Genomic DNA, 24431 nt, shown 5'->3' on the forward strand with positions numbered 1-24431 from the left:
ATCTGTTTTTTCCATTTTTCATTTGAGTACAAAATAGGGAAATGGAAAAACAAACTGTTATCCGTTTGTCATTGTGGTTTTGAAAATGAAAAACAAAAAAACGAGCTGTTTTTTTGTTTTTTGTTTTTAAATTGAAAAACGAATGAACGAATGATACACGGATTCAGTATGTACACTTGTAGAGAAATGTTTTGACGTGGGTAAACCCAAGGTCCTGTATGTCACATATACATAAATGTGAATGAATACAATGACTCATTAGTAAGTTAATGTGTAATTACTCACAAAGAAATCACAGGTAATCTAAGCATCAGTGCCCCGTTCCTTTTCTGGTTTAGTATTTTAGCCATTAGATAACCTGTTCATTATCAGGCTAATGTATTAAAACACTCTGTGGGAACAATGGCTTCAGTAAACATCCTTTACTGTGCACACATGTGGCGTTGGAGCGCAGGTTTTCCTGTACCTGGTACAGATGGTGTGGACTCCCACAGTCTGCTGCGTTGTGGTCGATGACCTCAGCACATACGCTTTACTCTGATAACCTTAGCGCTGTGACCTTGCTAAATGGCTAAAATAAGATTGCTTAGACAAACATTATGTCTGCCTGGCTTCACACCTTATGTAACGGCTGCAGATGACAGAGACGCTGTTAAATGGCACCGACCAAGGTCTGAGCTGCATGAAGTGTCAGCCACAGACACACTGAACTAAAGGTCTGTAATGACGTGATCTATTTGACGACAAAGTTTCCAACTTCAAAACTCCCATTACTTCTGAGTGTACTTTAGTGAAATCCCTAAGTTTAACCCTTTCATGCATGAATTATGGAACCTTTGTCAATATTTCTTGAGTGTTTTTGTTCCTCTTTAGGCATGAAAAAAACAACAAAGGTTTTTTTTTTAAGGAGTTACAAAAATGTCCACTTAGCCGGAGATCATGCATTTAATTTTTGAAGCAAAGAAACATGTATTTAAAACCTAATATCAGAATGTGATATGGAAAACTATGCAATAAGAACGTTTTTAATACTGCTAATCATATGTTTTCTCACATTTTAACATACTCTAATACTATTTATTATTATATTATATGACTCTGCTATTTATTATTCACTTCATGGAGATAATATGCAAAAAAACCCAAAAACTTTTTGCAAAAAAAACAAACAAACAACCGTTAATTACAGTCTAATAACAATTAACAATTGCTTTACACCCAAACATGTCACTGCAGATCAGGTTTATCAAGAACAGCAAAGTTACAGTAATGGACTGAATTGCAGTTTATGGGATGATGCATGAGTGTCCACTGTGTCGGCTGATATGGAACTAAAACAACAAAACCCATGAATATATAAGAGAACAGCTGGAGAATAACTGTCTACTGGAGTGACCAGTATGCATGAAAGGGTTAAGCAGATCTTTATGGTTCAAACATATACATACAGGTGACAAATTAAAGGAAAATATATCTTAAAATTGCTGCAGTTTGGTGTCTGACTACTATGTGTCTCCAGAACATCTTCAATACCATTGATTCTCGAAGTCTGTGAACTAAAACCATTAACAATATTCTCCAAACAGATAGTCCATCATTTAGTGTCACATCATCAGTCCAAAATCTCCTGTAGTGGTCAATAATCCCAGCAAATGACTCACAAATCCATCAAACCCATTACTCATCAAACCATTCAGTGAGACACTGAGTCCACTACCATTAGTTTTCCTTTAATTTGTCACAGGTCTGTACATTGACATTCATGCACATCAGTGATTATTATTAATATTATTAAATGATGGAATAATTTTTTTTTTTTTTTTACCTTATTCTTAACAAGACAACATTCTCACATCACTTTTTAGGTGATAATAACAATGAAAGCATTCCAGTAATATACCTGTTTATATTTAAAAGACATTCTCCCATTAATGTTGGCCTGACATGTCATTTAACACTTCAAGGAAAAGTTTTCTACCAGCTGTGTGAACTTCTTTAACTATGCAGACTCCACCTTCTTCCTTCATTCCCTCCACCACATTCTCAAAAAGGACGGTATTGTGATAAATGAACGTATGAACTGTTGGTTTCCAATATTTTCCTAATGATTATAAATAATTTTTTTTCTACTTCTGACCAGAAATATGGGCTTTTCTTTCGGTCATACATCTGTCCACTGGTATTGTAAACTGGCTTATTGGTTTGTGAATGATGCAAAAATGTGACAGTAAACAGAAAAGACGTCATACTCTGCAAACTGCTGTAAATCCTCCGGTCTGGTCAGGTCAGGTCTGACGTCAATGTGCCTTAAAACTCAATTCCAGGTTCAAAAGGTCACCAACAGCAGAGTCTGTACATTTGTTTACTATGGCCTCTCTCTCTGTTGATGTTCCATTGAGGATTCAGAAGTGTCCACATTCATTTATCTGACTCATATACAGTGATTAGTTTCCATGGTTTGGTCTCAGATACTATTTAATCTGCTGGCGTGTTTGCACCAGTGCAATGCTTCACTTTATGCTCAGCTGTGTATTGACATAAATCACTTCTTTATTTGCCTTCCCCTGAACTGGACAGAACAAATAAAGGAGGGACAATTGAAACATGAAGTGTGAAGATGGGAAACACCTCAAAAAAACCTTATTCTATATAGAGGCGTTGCATAAAGATCCAGTTTTGCAGATGCAGTGGGAACTAACCTTAGTTAGCAAACATACTAACGTCATCCAGCGCCAAACATCATTTTTCAGCACATTGTAAACAATGGAAAATTACTGCACTAGCACCCTTCATCTGAAGTGAGTAAAAAATACACACTGACACATTTTAGAACATGTGACCTATAGCATAAAAAATAATAATGCATATTAACCATGCTACTGTTAATCATTACTGCAAAAAAAAAAGTTTATATCATACATTGTGTCAAAATAAACTGGCCAATTCAGCTTATTTGTACCAACGCTTTTTATTATTAACTCGCAGGTGAACAGTCTTGTTAAGTGTACAGTCATACAACCTTTACTTCCTTGTCTTTTCTGATTCTCCTCTCTGATTGGCTACACAGCATGTCTGTCTTTCTATTGTCCAATACATTACACATTGACAAACATTTTTTGTGTTTTTTTCCATCAAAAATATGGTTTGTTTACATAACAAGCATCACATTTAAAGAGTTAAAATATGCCAAATACTGAACATTATTACCTCCGCCAAGTGTAACAGCGGAGGTTATGTTTTCATCAGGGTTTGTTTGTCTGTTTGACTGTTAGCAAAATAACTTAAAGAGTTATGGACAGAGTTTCATGAAATTTTCAGGAAATGTTGATACTGGCACAAAGAACAAATGATTAAATTTTGGTGGTGATTGGGGGGAGGGGGGTGATCTGCCTTGGCGGAGGTCTGCGCTCTCAGAGTGCTTTTCTAGTTGTTTATGGTTGAAGTTGCTAAAACATTTTTTAAAAATGTAAAAAAAAAAATAAAAAAAAATTATGAAAAATATTTTAACATTACTTTGGCACTGCACAGATTACTTTTGGGGGTTTAGGGGGACCTCTCTGGAGGGGATAGTGGAGTATTTAATAATGTGCTACTCAAGATTGATTAAACTGATGACTGACAGATTTCTCTCTTACTGTGAACTGATGGTATCAGTTCACTAGTATGTTCTTCTCATGTTTAACAATGTTAACTCTTTCCCCGCCAGAGCATTTTCCAGTGAGTTGGTAGCCAGCGCCAGCCGTTTTGGTCATTTTCACTAATCTTTGGAGGCTCACTGAAAATGTTGTGTTAGGAGTATGTGAACACTGAATACATCAAAAGAAAGAACAGAACTTCAACTTTTAAACACAAAAAAACTATTTTATTCTATCTTTATTCGTTCGTGAGATATAAACATTTGAATATTGGTCATTTTCAGGAAAAAACTGAATTTTGAGCAAAAAGCTGAGAAAATTGCATTTTTTTCAAAGATATTGATTTTCAAGAGAAAACTGATTTCCTATTTACATTTTTGACTCTTTCTTATTTACCAACAGTAACACTGTCTTCAAAATCACAAAATAAAATAATAATAACAGCAATAATAGTAACAAACAGCTCTAAGATATCCCATCATTCCACAAAATGTTAGGGGAATCCACACCAAACTTTAGACCGAACATCTTGTAAAGCACCAGGTTCCTTCTAAACTTTGCACATTTACATACATCAGTTATAAGTCTAACACATAGTAGTTTAGCTTTTGGATATAAACACCTCAATATTCCTCATTTTCAAGAAAAAAAGAAACAAATGCACTAAATACTGTAGATTTCTGGCCTTTGGCTGCACCAGGTCCTCCTGTTGGACCAGCTGCTGTGTTTGATCTGTAAATAATTATATGGACATCTAGTTATTTATCTCTGTATGAATATATGTATTTATTTATTTATTTCATACAAAAGCCAAATCCAAAAGTGTCTTCCATGTGTCCTGCTGACATTCTACAGCTGAATATGTTCTGTGTCCTCTGAATCTGAACTCACTCTAACAGATGAACACTAGCTTTCCTTTGTCTTGTCCCATGTCTGTATGTCTGTCTTCTCCTTGAATGTCCTCTACAAATGTCTCTTTTCTCTTCCTCCTGTCTGTCATTTTCTCCGTGTCGCTCTGTGCCCCCGCCCCCCCCACCCGTACCTCCGTGTCGGACCTGAGCCGCTCCTTGTTTCCCGTGTTCCGTGTCCGTCTCCCTCACCTTCTATTTCTCCGTTCCTGTCTCTAAATGGTTCTTCTGTAGCTCCATCATATATTGAATTGTCAGACTCTGTCTCCATAGTCATCTTTAAGGCTTTTGAAACTGCGCGCGGTTCCTGCACAGTCTGCACTTCCTCATTCAGTGACTGCCGCTGGATGCGTTGCCATGGGATACGGAGACTCCAGTGCAAAAACGTTAAACCCGGCCCGTCATTTTTCCGAAAAAGCTGCTTAATTGTTTGTTTTTGGACTAAGGAAAGTAATTCACATGATCCACAACACCTCCAACTACAGTATAACAGTGAAAACACGGATTGACGGAAAATCTCGTCATTGGCGGGGAAAGAGTTAACATTTAGCAGAATGGATTTCTTTCCCATGATGAAAGACATTGGTCAGATAGATGAGTTTACTTATTTCCAACTTTAGTTTCAAAGGATATGATGTAGAAAAGAGACACAAAGGGGCCTGATTGTAAATGACACCTCAGACTGTCTCACACCATAATCATCCTGTTCTTTTTAGATCTGATCAGGTGACGTTTAAATTTGTTAGGATTAGATGTAAAGAACTGTCACAGAGGTCATTGTGATTGTTATGGAACTGATTATTTTCTCAAAATGGACATTTATTCAGGTCTTCATGGAGTCCATTCCAACAAATCCTCTTCTGGTCTCCTTTCAAAGCCCCCACAGCCCATGTTTACACCTGGATCTTTTGTCTTTAGTTCGACTACCTCCGCTCACAGTGGAATACTAGTGTACATGTAAACATAGGTAATGTTACCATAAACACTGATACCAGATAACAAATTGTAATGTTCTGAAGCAGTAAAACAGAGTGAGAATGTGATGTGTGGGAGGGTGTAGAGTCAGTGTTTCAAGAAGAAAAAAAACTTGAGAGATTTCACGTGTTGTGAGGGAAATCCTAAACCACTTCCTGTCTTTTCAGGTCCATAAAATGCATGACTGTTCGACCTGTAAAGTACGATGGATGTTACCTGACGATGTTGGGGTGGGACAGTTTCTGCAGAAGGCTGATCTCTCGTACAATGCTGTCTTGGTCCACATCATTTTTGTAGATCTTCACCACCATCACCTTCCGACTGGTACTGTGTATCACCTGAAGGACAAAGCGTCAGCATTACTAGTGATGAGGACAGAGCGGACACTGTGCAGCTTCAGCTGAAATCAGATTACAACCATTCTGTCGCAGTATTTGGTTCGGCATGGACACTTCAAAGCTGTGACCTCCAACCACCTCCGACTAGTCATCCATGTCTGGGCCTCTTTCTAGCTCATTTCATCAGGGACAAAGCCCAAAAGTATGGAAGTTATCTGTCCCTGTTATTGGGCTCCAGCGTTGCTTCGGTTATGTAAGGTCTCAGCTGGGGATGAATACACCATGGCCTCCGAAGCTGGTGGGCCAATCACGGAATGGCAAGAATGTCCCAATTAGAGACAAAAACAAAGCCTGCCTTCATGGAGCTCACACGTAGGACGAAAGCAAAAAATATAGTTTTTTCAAAAAGGTCAGAGGGAGGACAGAGGAATACCTTGTAGACTTTGGAGAAGAAGCCACTCCCGATCAGCTCAGATGTGAAGTTCTCCCAGAATTCCAGTTTACGGACAGCTGTGCGGAGCTTCTGCCAGCGGTCCACGGTGTAGTACTTATCTGAGGACTCGCCATACAGAGTTGGACTGGTGGGCTCGGAGGATACGTCCACATCACACATTCTGGAGATGTCAGCTGAGAAGGAACACGCAAACATACATGTTACATGAAGGGAATTTAGATTAAACGCTGCAGATTATATGGAACTGCATCTTCAGCAGGTTGTACAAAATTCAACATTTCAGAATTCAGTTCAAATCAATGACTGAATTTGAATTTGAATGGACGCCTTTTAACATACATTTTTCTTCCTAAATGGAAGTAGACATTAACATTATACACACACTTCCTTAATGTTGAATAATTAGCAACATCTCTATTTCAAAGTAATCAAATGAAATGTTTAGGTAAATGCAATTATCATTTATTAAAGTACTTCACAGGGTAAAGCCTTCAATTAGTTTATTTCACTAGAGTGTACTCCAAAGAAAATGTCCTACATTTTTGGACAACCATTTTGAAGACTTGGATACAGCAAGGTATTTTGGGAAATGAAGTGCTGTCCTATCATTTTCCACAATTTGAAAGTTATTACAATTTTAATGATCTATTTAATAGAGTATGTTTTTAATGTTAATTTGTGGTAAATAAATAAATAAATAAATAAATAAAATAAAAATAATAAGGCCTATTTACTATAATAAAGTATATTATAATTGTGTACATTAAGTCCATTCAATAATATCTTTATGAAGTTCATGTTGTAAACAAGTGTAATATATACTGTAAAACTTCATTGTAAAATACACCTTAATTATATATCATGAATTTCTTTGAATTTCATGGAATTCCAATTCTACTTCCTGCAATTTGAATTTGAATTGCAATTCCATGTCCTGTTTGCAATCCAAACTCAAATTCATATTCAAGAATTGCACTGGAATTTATAGGTCATTCTCAATTCAGTTCTAAATTTTGTCCAACCCTGATCTTCAGTAGAAGTTAATAAACACCTGAACCCAATGCAGGTCCTTATTATCCTGAGGTTTGTAAAGAAACTATACTCTCTGCATCGTCCGATAAAATTAATCTGTTTCACAGAAACAACCACAATGTAAATATATATATAATATTACTTTTTTATTCTAATTCTATATTTATATAAATACCAGATTTTTTACTTTTCTCTATATTTCCATTTTTCACTGTTTTTTTTCTTCCTGTCTTTTTCGCTGTATTTGTTTGTTGTATGTTGCTGTTGTCAACTGTGAAATTTCCCCACGATGGGATCAATGAATATCTTATCTTAATAAGTATTTATTAACCCCCATTGTTAAGTCCCTTAAGAATATTTTAAATAGTTAACGGTTATACTGGATCTGCCTGTATTTCTTAATTTAATTCCTTACTTTCTCTTGGTATTCAACTAATTACTGGCTGTGAACACTTTATATAATGACTAAATATACACAGCCTGAACCAAAAAAAGGCTTTCACCTGGATTTAACTCAGCAAATAGTTCAGATCCTTCCATTGGATAAATATCACAGTGATTAATATGTTTCAGCTCCAACATCAAACATAAACCCTAACTCAGTGGTTCTCCAACTTTTTACAGTGAAGTACCCCCTGAAAGATATTTTTTACTTAAGTACCCCCAACTCTCACTTCAGCAATTTTGATTGAAAAAATGAGGCAAAATTTGTTCCTGTACCAAAGATGTCTGTTTATATTTTCAAAACTTTGTAAACAAACAACATGTATTTAACTTTAATATATTAAAAATAACTAATCTTTATAAGCAAATTTTGTGCAAAATATAAACTGAAAAGTGCCCTCTTTCACTAATAAGAAAAATAAATTAAATGGTCATGAACGAAATAAAGGAATCAACAAAAAATAATGACTTAATTACTCAAATAAACTCATCTCCAATAATATAAAATAGAAATGTTCCTAAAATGTCACCAAAGGTTAAACAAGATGACAGACAATAATAATAATATAAAAAAAATACAAATATTAAAATGTATGGAAGAGGATTAGGGCCACTGGAGAAAAAAAAAGGTCCAATATTTTGATTTTTTTTATAATCTGAGATTAAAGTCCGAATTCTGACTTTTTTCCTCATACTACTACTACTACTACTACTACTACTACTACTACTAATAATAATAATAATAATAATAATAATAACAATAATAAATATTGGGCCTTTTTTTTTTTCAGTGCCCTAATCCTCTTCTGTAAAAATGAATTAAGGTCAGGAGTGTCAATTTTATTAAATAAATTTATTTTTTTGTGTTTTATTTCAGCATTAATCCTCATTATTTATTTTATATTCAGTACATAATGACTTATTTAAAGTATTTTTCCCAAAAAATTTCAGGTACCCCCTGGGCTTCTTCTAAGTACCCCTGGGGGTACACGTACCCACTTTGGGAACCCCTTCCATTACTGATGCAGTGAGTAGCTTCTCATTTCTTAAAAAAAAAAAACAAAAAACAAAACTATTATTTTATCCAGAAAGAATAAAGATTGGAAAATGACAAGATTCTCCAGGCTCATTTGGCCTGTGAAAGAATTGCGAAAGAATAGTTCAGGGAGTAAGAGACATAATTTTCACACATTGAAATGGATTGGCCTCCCCAGAGTCCAGACCTGAACTCTACAGAGAATCTACAGGATGTGACGGAGACTACTTTACGCAGCGGTCGGACTCTCCATCATCATTACAGCTCTGGCGAGAAATGAATGCTGTGACATTTAATGTGACATTGTATAAGGATTGCGAGTCATAAAAATGTGAACGCGTCCTGTTATTGAAGCTAAAGGCAATAAAATGAAATATTGTGTGTGGGACTGGTATACGACCGAAGTTCTTAATCACTGAATTCAGCTGTTTAGTTCAGTCGTACAACCAGAGGTGAATAAAATCTAACAGATGACCCTCCAGTCCACCTTCAGAAACATTTGTGAATGAAGGGGTGGTTCGAAAGAGTATGGTACTGCAATAGGAAGGTACTATTACAACAAGTCAGTTCTTTTCTCCTAAATATTCTGCCTTCAAACCTAAGTTGTATTACATTTACATTTATGCATCTGGCAGACACTTTTTTTCCAAAGCGACTTACAGGAGAAGATTAACGATTTGATTTGATTTAATTTGATTTATTTATTTATTTCAAACATGCAAAGAAACAAAATAAACAAAACAAAGCAAATTAAGACAAAACAAAATAACATTTAAATGGACAGAACAGTGAAGCTCTCTTTCTCTGCTTCACTGGTTTCCACCTTTTTTTGACTTGTGACCCCATTTTAACTTCACAAATTTCTAGTGACCCCAGACATTCAAAACGGAGACTTTTTTTTTTTAGCTAAAATTATTATCATTATTATCATTTTTTATCATGTAATAGTTTGCTATACCATGTTGCGAATAAACATTAATTTTAGAGACTTTTAGTCTATATAATGTATATTATCATGGACGGAGGCAGAAAAGCCAGGTGTAGATTACTGCACAAAGGGAGAATTTGATTTTCCTTGGTCAGGATATGTACAGTCAGTCCAGCTTGGATTTCCAAGGCTGACAATTAATACTGAACAAACAAGAACTCAAACTATGAATTATGAAAGAGCTGCAGCATCTGAAACTGACCACAATGAACATTTGAAAGATAAACAGAACCACAGTGCTTCAGTTTCAGACTCACAGTTTGTCATGTCTTTTATGGATTGGGATTGTCTCTTTCAACTCAACATATATTTTTTATTAGTAAGTTTTTTTTTTAGGTTTTTTTTTAATCAATTACTTGAAATTTCAGGCGACCCCATTTGAATTCCAGGTGACTGCACATGGGGTCCCGACCCCAAGGTTGAAAAACATTGCTCTTCTTCTTTTGTCAAGCACTTTAAAATAACCACAGTCAACCAAAGTGCTGTACAGAAGAATAAATAAAAACCAAAATAAAAAAAAAAATACAAGAATAGATTAAAGACATAAAACAGCCGTACAATTAAAAAATGGTGTCGTACAGAAGAATAAAAAAGCAAAATGATAGATTAAAATACAAGCATAGATTAAAAAGACCTAAAAACAGCTGTACAATTAAAAACAGTGAAATAAAAATACCAAGTAAAACAATAGAATAAACATAATCAATCAAAATGGAATATTAGCAGTAGTATAATGTAAGTATTTATGTAAAGTGGGAGCATATAGGAACCACGTGAACTCAGTTATGAAGTTTCAGAGCAGGTCATTGAGTTCTGAGGAGTATAATGTGTAAAAGTCACCTCCGCTCTGCTGATTCAACCACCAACTGTTCCAAACCTCCTCCTGTATGTGTAAGCTGTAGATGACCCAACATGTTTACACATATAGTCTATTCTTGGCTTTACATTACATACAGTGGCCCGATACTGGTATCAGATCAGTGCATCCCTAGCTGTGATTGTTGCCAAGGGGGCCACACTAAATATTAGAGTAAAATGTAAAAAAAGGACTGGACTGATACATTTGTAGGTGAAATATTCTCAGTACCTTTACCTTTATGTTTTGCAACGGCAAAAAAGTGAAATTCCGGCTCTGGGAAAAAACCATAAACCACCAGTTTCTTAAGATCTGACAAGTTTTCTAATATTTTTACACACTGTACGTTCCCGAATACATCATCACAAATACATCAGACTGCTCAACAAATTTACAGAACTCTAATTTTGTCCCTGAATAACCCCCGGAATTCATCAACTTGACCATTTTAATTTGAATTTGTGCAGTTGATGTCATGAATGGTACAGTATATGGATGACCTCTGAATGACCCTGTATGTATGTAACCCATATCCAACCTCAGAATAACCCAAACTCATTACAGACCCTGGGCATCCTCTGTTTTTAACCCCATGTCTACAGTTTGTCTTTGGACTGGCCATAGATCCATCTGTGACTCCAAATACACTCCTCCTGTGGAAGTACTGTTGACAAGACTGATGTAGAAGAAACTGTATTCTCACAGCTGTTCTGAACCTCAACGGTTAAAAACTTTACCATATGTGAGTACCATACATGTCAGTGACTGTAAGATATTGAGCCGTTTGTTGTCAGATCTCAGCGTTGCAAACATCTGTCGTCAAAGCTTTGATTAAAGACTCTCTCAAACAGACCTGTGGGTAGAACTGCATAAAATTTGCCTTATTTCAAGAACATTTGACTTTTTTTTCCACATATACTACTACTATTACTACTACTACTAATAATAATAATACATTTTATTTATAGGCACCTTTCTTGGCAGTCAAGAGTTGCTTTTCCATTGACCCTCAAACTGTGCAAATATAACTTGCGCATAAAAGTTTACCCAGTGGAAAAACGAAAATTTCGCCAAAAGTGTCATTTTCCGATTAAAAGTTTTTGAGCTGGCAAGAGGTGGTTTTTTGGGCGTAGTGCAATTGGTATATCACGCAAAACTGCAATGGAAAGACCTTTTTTCGCAACTAGAGTCAGGTGAATTAAAAAAAACAGACGTTGATGTACGTTACAACAAGTGAAGAAGAAGAAGCAGAAGAAACACGTCGCAGTATGTGTGGACACACCAGGAAACTCAATCATTTTTTTAAAATTTAGAACGAGATAGAGGGGTAATATGTAATAATAATGAATATACCTGTAAATCAACACCATATTCACTTTCGTTGCCATGTTTATGGAATGACTTCTCGTGCCATCTCACGATAATAAATAAGCAAATCATCGCATTTCTGATTTAATGGAAAAACCAACATTACGCACTTCTGTTTTTTCAACATTTAGTAAATATCGGTAAAGTTTTGCGTAGCTGTCCAATGGAAAAGCAACTAAGGACACCGTACAGTAAACAGGAGAGAATAAAACAAGCAATAAAACAGATTAAAAAGCAAAAGGCAGGTTAAAAATTGGACAACACAATTGTGATCACATAGAGAAAGCGGTTCAAAACAGGTGGGTTTTGAGTTTGGATTTGAAGAGATATTTACATCAGTACGTTCACTAGACTCACCACAAGCCTCACCTGCAAGAATTTTAGAGACAGGACGTACGGTTATGGATTAATGTAATTAATATGTTTGTTTAATCCAGGTAAAAATGACAGGAAATAATCTTGTCAAGATTAAAAAGTTTTGAGAGTATCACCCAGAGGTGCAGCTAACAGTAGCTGGGTTTCCATTACAGGTTTTCACAAAATAAAAGCGATATTTTGACAATTCTGACAAAGTACTTGTAGGTGTTTTAATTGAAGAGTGTTTGTCTTCTAATGTGTGATTCCAGTAAAGTCCTGTCTCGTGACATGTCATAATTCTTGTAAAATACTGTATAGTTCTGGCAAGACACTCGTTTAAGGAAGATGGACACACTGAGTTTCCTTCCAAACCTCCACAATGGGTACGGTTACTTGATGTTTTTTAAATCCGATTTATTTTTCCAGAAGAAATTAATTCAGAACTAAAGTATTTTCTCTTCTGTTTACATGGAAATGTTACACCCAAATAAAGGTTTACATGAGAAATGTTTATTCGGTTCTCGCAGCCCTTCTGTTAGCTTAGCTTAGCATAGTCACTGCATTTCCATGGTCACACGTAGCCAGTTTTCTAAAAGTGATTTATTGTCTTTTGTAAGTGATTTTGTGAAATCTGATTCTCCCTAATTATTTCTTTAGATCTGCGACTTACTGCACTTGTACAATCTTGGGACTGTTGTGTTGACGGAAGTTGGAAAATCTTTTTGTTGGAAGGGATGCATGCGCTAAATTAGCTTTGGTTTACCGTTTTAGCTTTGCATTAGTTTTTATTTCCCAAGATTTTATTAGTGCAGTAAGTCACATGGCCATGATTTGAGCCTCAATTTGTGATCATATTGACCCCACCGGACTGAAGTAATGATTAGGGAGAACTGAATTTCACAAAATCCCTCATAAAATACTACGGATCACCCATGAAAGCCTGGCTACGTCTGACCATAGGAATGAAGCCATTATGCTAAGCTAAGCTAAGCTAACGGAAGGGCTGCGAGAACAAGGCAATCGGTGCACTGCAGTGCAAACTGATTTGCCCACTTATCGAACTCATTAGTGCATGACAAATGAATGAATAAAAAACAAGTGGTGAATTCTTCCTTCAGGGTTTTCCAGGCTGGTAGAGACCATCAGAATAGCCCACTGGAACGGTTCGGGTTGACTAGACTGCATTGCATATTCTTCCGCCAGCGCAGAATGTGTGCGTCATCATGACAGGACAAGACAACGAGCATGTGCAGAATGGAAGGAATAAAGTCCAAACGGAATAAACGGTTTACATGTCTGAGGAATAATTTAGTTTGGAATTAAAAGGGGATTAAACCAGTGACTTTATTTGGATTTAAATTTATTCCAAACTATTCTTTTTCAACTGGAATAAGGTGTTTACATGGTCATCTTAAATAGGATCTAACATTTATTCAGATTAAACCAGGAATAAAAGTTGTCATGTTTCCACTGTAGTGTGGGTTCATCTACTGCTGTTGTAGTGACTGTCTGAAACTAAAGAAGAAGGGAATGGAAAATCGTCCAAGGGCAAAGTCCTTATTTATGGCAGCGGCCACGCAGAATGGACTTCTGGGAGAGAACTGTACATCAGGAACTCACCTACGAGTTGTGGATCCAGAATTTGTGAATGACCCGGGCATCTTTTAATGAACTGTGTGATGTTATTGAACCTCTGGTGGCACCAGACTTGTCCTGTCCTCTGGAAGCAGTTCCTCCACAAAAGCCAGTGTCTATGGTCTGATCCAAACTAGAACCACCTGTTCTGAGTCCAGGGTCATAGGGGAGACGTTTGGTCTGAGTAAAACCACCATGCACAGATGGGTGAAAATGCGTTTCCATTCCACTTCTGCGCTATACTTCTGTATCGAAACATCTAAAATAACCACCTCGTGAAAGCGTAAACTTTTGTGCAATCCTGGACAGTTTTTGCGACATTTCGGCATTTCCATTACCAGTTTTCTATTGCGCAATTTATATTTTGCGCATTTCTGAGGGTAATGGAAACCCAGCTGTAGTTTTTATATAATACTCCACAGATGTACTGACCATCTCTTTTCCATTATACACATAGCTGTTAAACCAATCACACCGACACAAAGACTCTGCCACAACCAAAAGGGTGATTTATGCATTTAAAAGCAACAAAGCGACCCTGGATGAAAGAGAAGCACACAAAAGGTGTAATTTCTCTCCCCCACTTACTAGCTGAATGAAGATAAAGAGAAAGTGCCTCCACTTTACAGTATGAAACAAAGGCAGTGAATAATGTGAGGCTTAAAATAGGGACAGGACCGAGGGACAAACTGAACACTGTCCAGGGTCATCGAGTGAGTGGCTCATCCTCAAAAGACTAATTATTGTCAATATAGTGATTGTAGTTGAGAACAGATACATTCTATACTGCATATATTACATGAAGGAGCCTGTTATGCATTATTATTCTGCAGGAAAATGACATAAACAATACCAATATGTGAACTGACAAACAGGAATGGAGATCATAATGTGCAAACTGTAGCTAAGTTAATTCTATTTTAAATTCTAAATACACTTAAACAGAATCAATGCTACTGCAAACGTGGACACTGCATTGATTGATTGATTGATTGATTGATTGATTGATTGATTGAGAATATGAATGTCAAAACAGGAGAAAATAAATAAACAAAACACTTAACATAAGACATACAATACATATTCGAAAAGGAGTGAGAAGAAGCACAACTTACAAACTCCCACCCCTTCTCCTTATATAATTATTAACAATAATAACCTTCCTAGTCTAAGCATATCGATAATATATACCAGGGGTGTCAAACTCATTTTCTTTCAGGGGCCACATTCAGCCCAGTTCAATCTCCAGTGGGCCGGACCAGTAAAATAATAGCATAATAACCTATAAATAATGACAAGTAAAATTTTTTAGTGCAAAAAATAACATTAAATGATAAAACTATTTCTATCCAAAACAAAAAGATGTGAATAACTGGAAAAAACTGAAATTTCTGAAGAAAAATAAGTGCAATTTTATCAATATTATGCCTCAACTTATGATTTCTACATGTGCATTACAGATCAGATCTACCAAGACAGAAAACAGGCAGAATATGATTCAAATTGCACTTATTTTTCTTTAGACATTCCAGGTTGTTCATATTTTTTCAGGTTATTGACATTTTATTATTAAAGGATATCAGAATTTAATGTTCTTTGCAATAAATCAAAGAGAAAAAAATGGTGTTGCCATTATTTAGAGGCATAATGTTATATTATTTTTCTGACATTAAACCAAGAAGAAAATTTGAAGCTATTATTTATAGGTTATTATGCTGTTATTTTGGAGTTTGATGCCCTTGACTGTTAATATCTTCAGGGTAATTTTTGCATTTTGCACTTTGTAAAATCATCTTGCAGGCCAGACTGGAACCTTTGGCGGGCCCGTTTTGGCCCCTGGGCCACATGTTTGACACCTGTGCGATATACCATAATATGACCGATACTTATTATTAAATAATTTGGTTTCCAGCTTTATATTATTATGAACAAATATAATATGATTTACATAAACACATGGTACAATAACACATATATGTAAATACATATTCATACACAGATCTATACACACACACATACATATACACATACACACCTGTACATACATATACATACACATACCACATACTTGTACATCTTTCTAACACCCAGTGATCCCCAACCCCTCCCTCATCCCTGTACCTCTGAAAAATTTTGTCTTTGTACCTCCTTTTAAATAGTTTCATGCTTGGACATTGCTTTAACTCTATACTGAATCTGTTCCACAGTCTCACCCCGCTGACTGAAACACAAAAACCCTTCCTAGTCGTGCGTATTAAGTGAATTTTAAAGTTAATTTTCCCCCTTAAATCATAACCCCCCCTCACGAATACTGAATAATTTCTGTATATTTGTTGGTAAAAGATCATTTTTTAGCTTTGTATATTAAGCTGTTTGATAGTCCACAATGTCTGTAAACTTGCATACACATAATTTTTTCTTAGAATGTTTATGAGTGTCATTTAACCCTCAAAGACCTAGAAAACCCCCGGCAACCAAAACCATCTACTGATCTAAAGTGTTTAAGAACTTTGGAACCACTAATCCCATAAAATATGTTGAAATAATTCAGGTAAAATGTTTGTCATCTTTTCATAGTTATCAGATATGACCCATTTGGAGGATCAGAGGCTCTGTGGATAATGTGGAAACACCTTTATTATTTAGCAATAAAACCCATGCAGTTTTTACATTCAGTTTGCTGAAAAAGGTATTTTTGCTTAATTTTTCCCTGTACTGATGTAATAACCTGAATTTACTCTGGGTTTTTATGAACATCTACATGATCATTAAATTAAATATAGGAAAATACTTGACTTTTACTGAAAAATGCAGATTACAAAATAATAAATGGCAAAAAAACCTTTAGGAAAGACTAGATATGGAGAATAAAATGATTCGGAAGTCACTACAAAACTAGTTATACATCTCTAAAGGATAATTTTTTGACAATCCTTAAAAAACAAATCTAAAACATATGAGATTGAGGAGTAGTTTCAACGTTTTGTCAAAAAACTGAAACACTGAATGATTTTTGAAGCTAATTCTCTGAAATATTCACATAACTTAAACTCAGTCAGTGCATTTACCAAAGTGAATGCATGACACTTAGTTCAATGCAGTTTGGTCTGGACTTAAGATGTTTTTCTGATAAATGCCTTTAGACACGGACATGTATGAAAACACTCAGATAATCAGTTCACTTACAAATGAACATGTTAATAGGCCACTTTGGACTAAAATGGAGGTGCAGGAAATGCTTTGCATGCTTCTTAACTCGACACGACTTTGTATGTGATGTGGTGATGTGAAGTCTGGTCAAACTCACAAATAAGGCTAGGTTTAAGCCTCGTTTTTCCAGATTTTTTTTTTTTTTTTTTTTTGGCTTTTACACATCACAAATCTACTTCTTTTCTTCTATTATGCTTGTATTATATTAGGAGTTAAAAAGAACAAATGCATTTTCCCACCTCTCCCACATTCCATATGTTCTGTTCTGTTTACTACAGAGTTCCTTCATTATTCAACTGTATGTATGTGTTTTTACTGCTACAGCCTCTGCCTTGCACACACAAAAGCAAAACCCACTAGCGTTTTTTTGATTTCTTTTGATAAGAAGAATATTGACACAAATGCGCAAACTGTTCCTGATATTTTAAGAGTTTGTTTCCCCTCAGAACTGTTTGGTTTTGCACGAGATGGAAAACGTTTTGCTGGTTTAGTATGAGGTTTTGTGGTTTGTGTTTAATGGTTTCAAAGACTGTTTCAGTCAATCAAACCCATAATCACAGAGCAGTGTGGTTTATATTCCACTTTGCAACTTTGCAGCTACAAACCCACCCAGAAACTACAATATTAATATTAACCCTTTCATGCATGAATTATGAGAACGTAAATCAAGATTTTTTTTCTTTATTCCTCTTTAAGCACTTAAAAAACAATGACATAATTTTTTTTTTTTTTTTGAAGCTATTTTTCATGGAGTTGCAAAAATGTGCATTTAATTTTTAAAGCAACGAAATGTGTATTTACTATATACTGTGTGAAAACTATGAAATAAGAAACACTAAATGCTGCTAATTTGATGTTTTCTCACATTTTAACATACACTACAAACAAACAGTTATAGATATTTAAAATTTTTGGGGCTATTTTTTTCAGTTTGGATTCTTGCACAACACTTTTTACTTTTTTGTGTGTGAATTGAATTGAAACACATTTTTTTAATGACTAGACATAGTTTTATTTACAAATGGCAAAAATGAAAAAAAAAAAGAAAAAAAGAAAAAAAAAAAAAAGAAATATCCTTAACTTTTTGTTTGTAGTGAACTCCAATACTAGTCACTTCATGGAGATAATATGCCAAAAAAAAAACAAAAACAAAAAAAAACCAAAAAACAAAAAAAAACAACAAAAAAAAAAAACTTTTGTAGTTAATTACAGTCTAATAACGATAACAATGAATTGATTTACACTCAAACATGTTAGATTTGGTTTAACAAGAACAGCCAAGTTACAGTAATGTTATCAACTGCAGTGTATTATGTTCGCTAATATGGACCTAAAACAACAAAATCTATGACTATACACGAGAACAGCTGTAGAATAACTGTTCACTATAGTGACCAGTATGCATGAAAGGGTTAAAAGGTGGACTTAGTCAGGTAGAACACCACTGAAGGTCTAGGTGTGAAATACATGTCCTGCCACAGCGTTTGAGGATGTCATTTCAGGCTGTGGGAGAGAATTTTTTTTATTTTTTTTTACCATTTTCAGACATTTTGTCAGAGTTATCAAAAATATTCCCATTGATTCCTCAGGTAGAAGTATAGATGCTAGGGTTTAAACAAACTTGTGTAAAAGTTCAACTATCAACTCAAGCTTTTTACTCCAGTAAAAGTGTAAAAGTACTGGTTTCAAAATTACTTGAAGTATAAAAGTAAATGTAAGGGGAAAAAATACCATTAGGTCAAAAGCTTAGGTCAGGGGTGTCAAACCCATTTTAGTTCAGGGGCCACATACAGCCTAATGTGATATAAAGTGGGCCGGACCAGTAAAATAATATAAATAATAGAATAAGAACTTATAAATAATGTCAACTCCAATGTATTTTCTCTGTTTTTGAGTGAAAAAAGTCAAATTCCGTAATGAAAATGTTTATATCTACGAACCATACTTGAACATAACATGAACAAATATAAACCTGAAAATTCTTAAGAAAAATAAGTGCAATTTTAACCATATTACGCCTTAGTTTATCATTTCTACATATGCATCACAACGTACAGGTCCCAGTGGATCTACAAATACACAAAACATTTAGTGAGAGGCAGAATATTGTCAAAATTCCACATACTTCTCTTCAGAAATTTCAGGTTATTCACATTTTTAGCAAAAGCCTAGTCTGTAAATGTAAACATTTTTGTGTAATTTTACTTTTTTTACACAACAACAAAGACAAAAATTTGTAGTTTTCCTTATTTATAGGTTATTATGATAGTATTTTCCTAGTCTGATCATTTTTAGATTGAAATGACCTAAAATGATTCTAACATCCTTGACTGTTAATATCTTCAGTGTAATTTTTGCATTTCACAAATTCATCCCAGGGGCCAGACTGGACCCTTTGGCAGGCTGGATTTGGCCCCCGGGCCGTATGTTTGACACCTGTGGCTTAGGTGGTGCCACAGGGGCCTGTAGTGCACTACCCCACCTCCTAAAAAACATGTTTCTAAAGGCATAATGACTATAATGTTACATTAAAATGATAATGTTGAAACATTTGGGATGCACTAGTCTACCTGTTTCAGCTGCATATATGAACATTAAAAAGAATGCATTTTAGTACAACGCAAATGTATTTAAGAACCATATAGGTGTCCTACTGAGCATTAACATGTGTTTCATGGAGCAAATATAAGTATTGGAATGGTGCAAAAAGTCTGGTGTGATGGATCGCGTATAAACCAATAGGATGGCGGAAAGGTATATGTTTATACGTCTCATCTATTCATTCATTCATTTTCCGAACCCGCTTTATCCTCACTAGGGTCACGGGGGTCGCTTGGAGCCTATCCCAGCTACATAGGGGCGAAGGCGGGGTACACCCTGGACAAGTCGCCAGTTCATCGCAGGGCTGACACATAGAGACAAACAATCACTCTCACATTCACACCTATGGGCAATTTAGATTAACCGATTAACCTATCAGTGCATGTCTTTGGATGGTGGGAGGAAGCCGGAGTACCCGGAGAGAACCCACGCAGACACGGGGAGAACATGCAAACTCCACACAGAAAGGTCCCACCCCCCGTCGACTGGTGTTGGAATCGAACCCAGGACCTTCTTGCTGTGAGGCACGAGTGCTAACCACTGCACCACCGTGTTGCACCGGGTGGCGCCTAGCAGCTGACTTAGAACTGGTGCGGACCAGGGGAATCCGACTGTTTAATTAAAACTAATCTAATCACAGTTAAATTCACTGTATCTGGATGGTGCAATTTATCTGGATAGGTCTTTTTTTTTATTTGAATGATGACAAGCCGTAATGAAAACAAGCCAGAATGAAATAGGAGTAAAAAGGCTATATTTAAAATGTAAGGAGTAGAAGTAAAGAGTCTGAAAAATAATTACTCTAGTATAGTATAGAGAACCAAAATTTGTACTTAAGTAACAAAGTATTTGTACTTTGTTACTTGACACCTCTGCGTTTTGTAGATCAAACAATTAATCATGAATTTGATAAACAGAGTAAGTGACAAGTTTCAGCCTCATTATCACACATTTTAGATGCACTGGTTACAAGTATTAATGGTTTTAGAGATACTTCCTCTCTGTTAATGTTTATACATGCAGGGTTAGGGTTAGGGTTTGGGTTAGGGTTTGGGTGTTGGTGGATCTAAATGGAGTATTACTCGTTTTAAAAAGCACTTCCACTGTGAGGTGTTTCACTTTTTCTCACACAGAGGGAAGTCCTGACCTAATTTCAGTCTGCGCTCTGGAGTGCCTTCACTGAAGGCCAGAGCTTGTTGTTTCCACCACAACAGCCTCTCTGGCCATCACAATGACGCCGGTGGAAAGCGCACGCTGACACGCTAACACAATTGGCAGGGTTTTGTCAATCAAACCGAGGGAATCAACCCGGCCTATTCATGCTGCTTTTGTTCATTCGGCTGTGGACCAAACAATCAGCGCACTTTGAGCTGCAACTCTGTCAGAGAGAAACGCTTACAGTGCAGCCCTATCATCTGGCTGTCAGTCCGTCTGCCTCAGTTCAGACTACGCTAAATAAGTCTACACTTTAAAACAGGACACTATCGACACTGTTAGATCTCCATTCTCAGAGATCTGAGCCGAGTTATTCTGACGATATTCAAGTCCAGTCAAGTTTATTAAACAGGTGAAAATCACTTCTCACAAATTTGATTCAATTTACAGCCTTGATTCTATCAAGACAAAACTTCCATACAACATACAAGATAAGTGCAATGTGTGAAGTCATTGCCATAATATATGTTATAAATGGTACAATAAATCACCTGATGTATTTGGTTACAATGGCTGTTTATGTCCTGGAACTATTTAAACTATTTCATAAAACTTTAACTATGAACTTAAACTATTTCATTTGTAGATGTGTAAACGTATTATCTTTTAAATCACTAATCCTATCAATACATGTAAATAATTCCGGTATAATGCAGTTTGTCATCTTTTCATGGTTATCAGATATGACCTATTTGGACGTTAGTAGGCTCCATACTTCACATCTAAACACTGTCATCTTCTACAACATTGATTCACTAATAAAACCCATGTAGTTTGACCATTGACAATGGTTGCACACAAATGTTTTTATGCTCAGCTAATTTTATTTATTCATAGGCATGAATGATACTTGAGCAGGAAGATAGCTCAATGTTAAGTGCCAGCACAGATAATGCCTTTAATTTAATTAACAGGAAGTTGTGCATTGGATTAGACAACCAAAAGTACAGATTACCAGGATAGCTGTTGTTTGGCCTATGGCTCTCACTCATGGTGCATCTCTACAAAAATACAAAAATAAACACAAAAAGGCCAATAACCATTGCCATACACATATTAAGTTATAACTAATACTAACACAACAACCTCGCTGAACTCCTGCAAATAAAATAACACATTTACAGCAACATGCCCACCACCCACAATGCACTGCGGCAAACACGCCACTATATGTGTGTGTGTGTGTGTGTGTGTATATTCATTTGGAAGTCGCCACAAAAATATTTAATATCGAGCCCTCTTCAAAATAAAACCATTTTAAGTATATAACTCAAATATCTAATAGGAATGAAATCAGCCAAAATCAGGATATCCTGGAATTAGGTATCAAAAATTTACATACCCTTGATTTTATTTATTTTTTAATCAAAATTTAAATTTTTCTACAGGCACTTAACTAGAAAAACTTCAGGAGTGGGTGAAAACGTCAATACATATCCATCTTGGATTTGAGCATCTCAGAGGTGAACCTGGTGGAGTGTTTACCACATGGCCTGAGGTCTCTATTGGCTTTGATACTGACCCCAAAACCCCCCCAAAACAAACCTTTACAACAACAATAATACCTTAAATTATATCAATAGTTAAATCGTGCAAATGCCACCACTCCATGTTTACATCAAATTTGTAAAATTACACTTTAGTTTAGCAGCATGCTGGATGTTAAATTCAGTAGCAAAAACATCCAAACTTGATGAGAAATGTAATGTCATGGTAATGTCATTATCAATTCTACCTATTGGTTCTGAAGGTTGCACTGTCAAAGCTAAGATCAGCTTTGTGTTTGCTTGGATATTCCTGCTTTAAGCTTTGATTTACATAATGAACCAATTCATTAACACAACCTAGTTTGCAGTAATGCACATAATTTAGTTGTTTTATCTGTAGCAAAAAAAAGTTTAAATATGTAGATTGCAGCATTTAAAACAGCTGCAAATGTATTTACTTTTTTCATCATAAAGTGAATTGGTTTAACCTGGTTCTCAGCTGTGTATTTGCTAAGTTTCCACTGCAAAGCTCATAAACATGTAACTATGTCGTAGTTATACTCAAATGAAATGTTTGCCCCTTCTCACTTGCTTGTAGCTCTGCCTTTTTCATCTTAAACTTGTGTTTTTCACATTCAGGAAGGTTACACAAGCAACATGCATGGAATATTTCTGTTTACAGTGAAGGGAAGTTATCACATCATGCTGTGACTCTGACCTGTATCTGACCACCAACATAAAAATCAGGGCCGACCATCGCTTCACTGACGTCCTCACAGCTGATAAGGAATGTTGATCCTCTAAGTTTCACGGTAAAAATCAGTTCTGACCAAAGTGAGATTTTTCCCAAGAGCTTCAATCGTTTAACACAAGCCCTCTGTCTGGGGAAGGGTCTGATAATCTTACTGGGATGTGATGTGAGCTGAAAATAGAGAGAGTGTGTCTGTGTTTATAGCTGAGCCTCCACGAGGGACCCTGTCACCTCCCAAACAGGGAGATTCACATCATTAGGTGACGTCAAGGTGATGACTCAATCTGGACTTCACACTTGAAGTCAAATTGGTTCAAGTCCCAACACCAGTGGGTCTATGTTTATACCGGCTATGTTTACATGTGGCTGGGTATTTTGGAAAACGGATATTTCCCCCTTTCTGTTGAAGAAAAAAAACGTGTGCACACATGAGCGTTTTAAGAAAAAATGTAGCTTACACAGCCCCATAGATCTACACCAGTGTTTTTCAACCTTGGGGTCAGGATCCCATGTAGGGTCGCCTGGAAATAAAATGGGGTTGCCTGAAATTTCCAGTAATTGATAAAAATAAAAATAAAAACTTACTAATAAAAAATATATGGTGAGTTGAGAGAGACAATCCCAATCCATAACAGACTTGACAAACTATGAAGCTGAAACTGAAGCACTGTGGTACTGTTTATCTGTCAAATGTTCATTGTGGTCAGTTTCAGATGCTGCAGCTCTTTCATAATTCATAGTTTGAGTTCTTGTTTGTTCAGTATTAATTGTCAGCCTTGTAAATCCAAGCTGGACTGACTGTACATATCCTGACCAAGGAAAATAAAATTCTCACTTTGTGCAGTAATCTACACCTGGCTTTACTGCCTCCGTCCATAATAATATACATTATATAGACTAAATGTCATCTAAATTGTTTGTTTGCAACATAGTATAGCAAACTATTACATGATCAAATACAAATTAATTGTAGCTAAAAAAAAAAAAAAAAGTCTAAGTTTTGAATGTCAGGGGTTGCCCAAATTGGGTCAGGAGCTAAAAAAGGTTGGAAACCACTGATCTACTGTTAAGAGCATGTCAAGCCTGTAGACAGCAGTGTGGTGAGACGATTGAGTACCATTAACCAATCAGAATCCTGAAA

The 24431-nt window shown here is 35.8% G+C and overlaps 1 protein-coding gene across 2 annotated transcripts in view; it reads right to left on the reverse strand.

The window, feature by feature from the left end:
- Window positions 1-24431, reverse strand: part of LOC115426474 (dual specificity testis-specific protein kinase 1) — a 97124-nt gene that overhangs the window by 26166 nt on the left and 46527 nt on the right. For both annotated transcript variants that reach the window (XM_030144615.1, XM_030144614.1), the window contains 2 exons: window positions 6290-6483; window positions 5735-5856 (listed from right to left, as the gene is read on the reverse strand). In XM_030144615.1, coding sequence (XP_030000475.1) covers window positions 5735-5856; window positions 6290-6469 — 302 coding nt within the window. In that variant the 5' untranslated portion in view covers window positions 6470-6483. The remainder of the gene's footprint in view (window positions 1-5734; window positions 5857-6289; window positions 6484-24431) is intronic.

This window comes from Sphaeramia orbicularis, chromosome 9, assembly GCF_902148855.1.
Source record: "Sphaeramia orbicularis chromosome 9, fSphaOr1.1, whole genome shotgun sequence".
NCBI lineage: Eukaryota > Metazoa > Chordata > Actinopteri > Kurtiformes > Apogonidae > Sphaeramia > Sphaeramia orbicularis.